The following is a 4,099-nucleotide window of genomic DNA, read 5'->3' as shown; positions in this document are numbered from 1 at the left end:
GTTTGTTACTGAGACAATGTTTGAATGAGATTAATGATGAGTGGTTGAAAGCTTGGGAGACTTAAATTATTTACTATGTAGGTAATGATGTATCGAGCATTTGCCCATCTCTATAATGGGTACATTGTAACCATAGTTTTTACTTGGATAGGCATGGAATGTGGTTTCTAGAGCTACTTGTTGCTGTTACAAATCCATGATTTATTTATATTTATAAATATATATATATATATAAATATGTGTGTGTGTCTATACATATACACACACACACACAGTAAAAAAGAAAGCATGGATCTCTTGAGTACCTATACATATAGTTCATGGTAACTTTCTAACTTTCACCACTACTTTCAGCAGCAAAATTAGCTGTGGATTTTTTTTTTTTTAACAGGAGATGCAGAAGCGAGGCATAGCTTGAAGATTAGATGCCGTAGATGTCTTGAAATTACCAGTAGAGGAATGCTTGTTGTCACATTATCCGAGAGTAACATAACTATTGCAAACTTAGTGTAAATGAAATAATGTGTAAACCAATATTTTTACCCATCTTTTTTGTTGCTGTTTGGTAGATATGACAAAATTACCGACTGTGATGGATATTAGTATATTATTATTTTGTTAATTTTAATTTCTCTTCTGAAAGCAGGTTTAGTTTGAAACATTTGGTAGTATTAAATCATTTAAATTTATTTTTATATTATTACTCATGCATTCACTTGGAAAGTAGTCATTTTATTATTTATTAAAGATACCAGTGATATAGGTTTGTTTTGTGACTTTGTTTAATATTTTTTAACTTTACACTGGGATGTTTTATGGTTGGGAAGTGTTTAATCACAAGTAATTTGTATTATATTTATGAAGTAAATAAATAATATAATTTTTCTCATTATGTATTTGCATCACTTTGAATAAAATTTTAATGCAAATATTTTTAATTTTCTAGAATAAAATAAACAATTTATTTCAATTAACCTCCAATCTATATGGTAAGTCATATTCCACAAAGAAGTTTCATAAGCTTAAAAACAAGTATGTACTTCACCAATCAATGAAATGTTCAAATATTTACTATAAAATTTTTTTCATTATGATGATGCATATCCTTGACAGTAGCTTTTTTTTTGTCATCAAATACACAGATCACTGCTATTCAAAATTAAGACAAATATTAAGGTTTACTTTCCTGAGAATTCTCAATAAAATATTCTAGAATACAATGATTAATTTTGCTACTGTTTATTCTGTATGTCAAGGCATTAGACTGTTGCTTATAGGAGGAGTATCTTAACTTAGAGTTTGGTATTTCAAACTTGATTTGTTGTAAGTAATGTATCTGCTGAATGATGGTACTAATTGTAGAATGATGTTTTTGAATGTATATAAAAGACTAACAAACTAAACTTTTCTGGAGTTAAAATGATTTCATTTCAACAAATTATTATAAAGATGAAAAACAAAAGCAGCACCCCGAGAAAATAAAGCATGTAAATTCTTGTAGTTTAACCTAATATTTGCTGAAACCTTCCCCGTTTCAATAAAAAGTGCATTTTAAATGCACAAACTTTTTAGTAAAAGATAAACCTTACTAACAAAGCAAAAAAACATTAAACTGGTCCACTCACCAATATAGTTATGTACAAAACATTGATAGTATCCAAGATATTTCAAAAAATGCAAATAATACTATTTTTCTTTCTGGGGAAATAATTTTTACTATAAAGTCTAGTGATTCTCTTGACAAATTATGAAAATATTAAAGAATGTACATATCTCTGAACTATAAATGGCTACAACAAATCCAGTAAGAATATATTTATAAAATAAAAATGTGATTTATTTGTTTATCTACTATTTTGCTATTATAGTACTATATGAAATATTTTATTTCATTAGATCTTTTAATTAAATTGAGTTTAAGATTTCATTTTGAGAAATACATCTAAAAATTAAATAATATTCTTACTGACACTAATCTGTGACTGTAAATTATAAAGGAAAATATCAGAAACCCAAAAACAATTCCCATAATTATGTACCAAGGAAATAATTTTTGTTTTGTTTTGTAATATACATCATCCAGTTCCAATTGTCATTTTGACTTACTACACTACACAGCTTCCTTCACACAGCCACCGTCACCATCCGAGACAAATCTTTTCCGGCCTCTGAAATACAGTGAAAATCTTTATTGAAAGACAGTGAATGTCATGAAAATCTAATTAAACAGTTCAGGTTTTACAATTATTGTAGATTATAAAAAAAATTATATTTATTTTATTAAAACTTACACAACTATGCTCTGATTGGTCTTCATAATTGTACAGTAAAAAGATTCAAGGATAGAAAGAAAGAATCCTTAAAACCTATATTTTGATACAGTTGTAACCTCAATAAAGCTTATTCTCTCTTACCTTCATACCAGGAATAACTAAAATGCTAGAAGTATTTCTTGAAAAATTGATATTTTCAATGTATACATTTCAAGCTTACCTGCTAGGCAACTTTTTAATTAGCTCTTCATTGATGAAGTTTGCAGCATGACACTTGCTGACAAAATTTTCTAAAATACAATAGGCAGCTGGAACGTCAATACATATGTCAGGCATCTCTTCATTCACTCTTTCAAAACCCTGGTCAAACAGATTTTCATTTATTTTATTTCATATTACTAATAATCAAATTATTGTTCAAAATGAAAAAAAAAAAAAGATAACCATCATGGTCATTCTGTAATTTTATATGAGGAATTATAGCAAGAGTAAACAATACGTAGAAAAGTATTGTATTATTTTCAACAACAAAAAAACAAGAACCAAAATTAAAAACCAAATTCACTCACATTCTATATTTTATATGTGAAAAAATTCACGTTGAAATTATTTAAATAAAGAAACAATTTTTTAAAAATATAACAAAATAACCCTTAACCATTTCCAGATGGGTCATGGGCGAAAGGCCATGTCATCGCGTTTGTTGACTTGCATACAAAATTTTATTGAACTACTATTTCATGAACTTATGTCAATAAGTTTGGTATCAAATTTTAGTATTATATATACACCTGGAAAAAAGTTAAGCACCCCCGTGTTTTTTTTTCAAGTGATTCAGATTCGACGTTCTTGTGACTGATTATAAATTACCATTCAATCTAAATTATGCATTATTGGGCACAAGAAAACAAGATTATCACCGTAAAATAACAATTTTTAATTTACATATCATTACATCAAAATATGGACAGTTTTCACGCTTAAAATTATCTTTAATAAGTATTGTCAGTGAAAGCTCAAAAACGTTATTGAATTGTTAAATCACATTACAAAATGTCAATCATGACCCACACATTGATAATTAGTCATCGAAAAGTCAATATCGGGTATATCCACTGTTTGCCTGGATGACTGCTGCAACCCTGCGCCGCATACTGCCAGTTAGACGTCTGATTTGTTGAAGCGTTATCTGTCGCCATTCTCGGTGCAAGTGAGCTTCTAACTGTTGCAATGTCTGTGGAGGAGGCTCCAAAGCCTGTATTTGCCTACCCAATTGGTCCCACAGATGCTCTATAGGGTTGAGATCTGGACTTCTTGCTGGCCAAGGAAGAGTGTTGACGGATTCATTCTCTAAATAAGCCTTTACTGCCCTAGAGCGATGAGGTCTAGCGTTGTCATCCATGAATAAAGGTCTTGACGCTAACGTGTGTTTGTCAAAATGAGGCACAACTACAGGTGTAAGCACGTCCCTGGTGTACTTTTCGCCAGTAAGGTTGCCATTGATTGTTACCAAATCCAGCTTGCAATCATGCGAGACACAGCCCCATACCATAACTACCAAAAGGCACTGTTGGAACAATGTTTCTTGGAGTGTAAGCTGCGTTACGATGCCTCCAAACACGGGTTCGACCATCAGTTACGTGGAGTAAAAATCTACTCTCGTCTGACCAGTCAGTTCGTCTAGCGTTGTCATCCATGAATAAAGGTCTTGACGCTAACGTGGGTTTGTCAAAATGAGGCACAACTACAGGTGTAAGCACGTCCCTGGTGTACTTTTCGCCAGTAAGGTTGCCATTGATTGTTACCAAATCCAGCTTGCAATCATG

At 30.9% G+C, this 4,099-nt stretch overlaps 1 protein-coding gene and 1 long non-coding RNA gene across 2 annotated transcripts in view; one reads left to right on the top strand and one right to left on the bottom strand.

Moving 5' to 3' along the window:
- LOC106474381 (succinate--CoA ligase [ADP/GDP-forming] subunit alpha, mitochondrial-like) overlaps positions 1-1,403 on the top strand; it is a 26,183-nt gene extending 24,780 nt beyond the window's left edge. The window contains exon 8 of the mRNA XM_013935070.2: positions 392-1,403. Coding sequence (XP_013790524.1) covers positions 392-418 — 27 coding nt within the window. The 3' untranslated portion in view covers positions 419-1,403. The remainder of the gene's footprint in view (positions 1-391) is intronic.
- Position 1,404: 1 nt separating this feature from the next.
- Positions 1,405-2,655, bottom strand: LOC111089713. The gene is made up of 2 exons (XR_002613935.1): positions 2,494-2,655; positions 1,405-2,168 (listed from the first exon to the last, which is right to left on the bottom strand). It is a non-coding gene; the product is annotated as an uncharacterized LOC111089713 (long non-coding RNA).
- Between the last annotated feature and the right edge of the window lie 1,444 nt (positions 2,656-4,099).

Source organism: Limulus polyphemus, unplaced genomic scaffold (assembly GCF_000517525.1).
Source record: "Limulus polyphemus unplaced genomic scaffold, Limulus_polyphemus-2.1.2 Scaffold7142, whole genome shotgun sequence".
NCBI classification, from domain to species: domain Eukaryota; kingdom Metazoa; phylum Arthropoda; class Merostomata; order Xiphosura; family Limulidae; genus Limulus; species Limulus polyphemus.
This window is presented reverse-complemented; position numbering and strand designations above follow the sequence as displayed.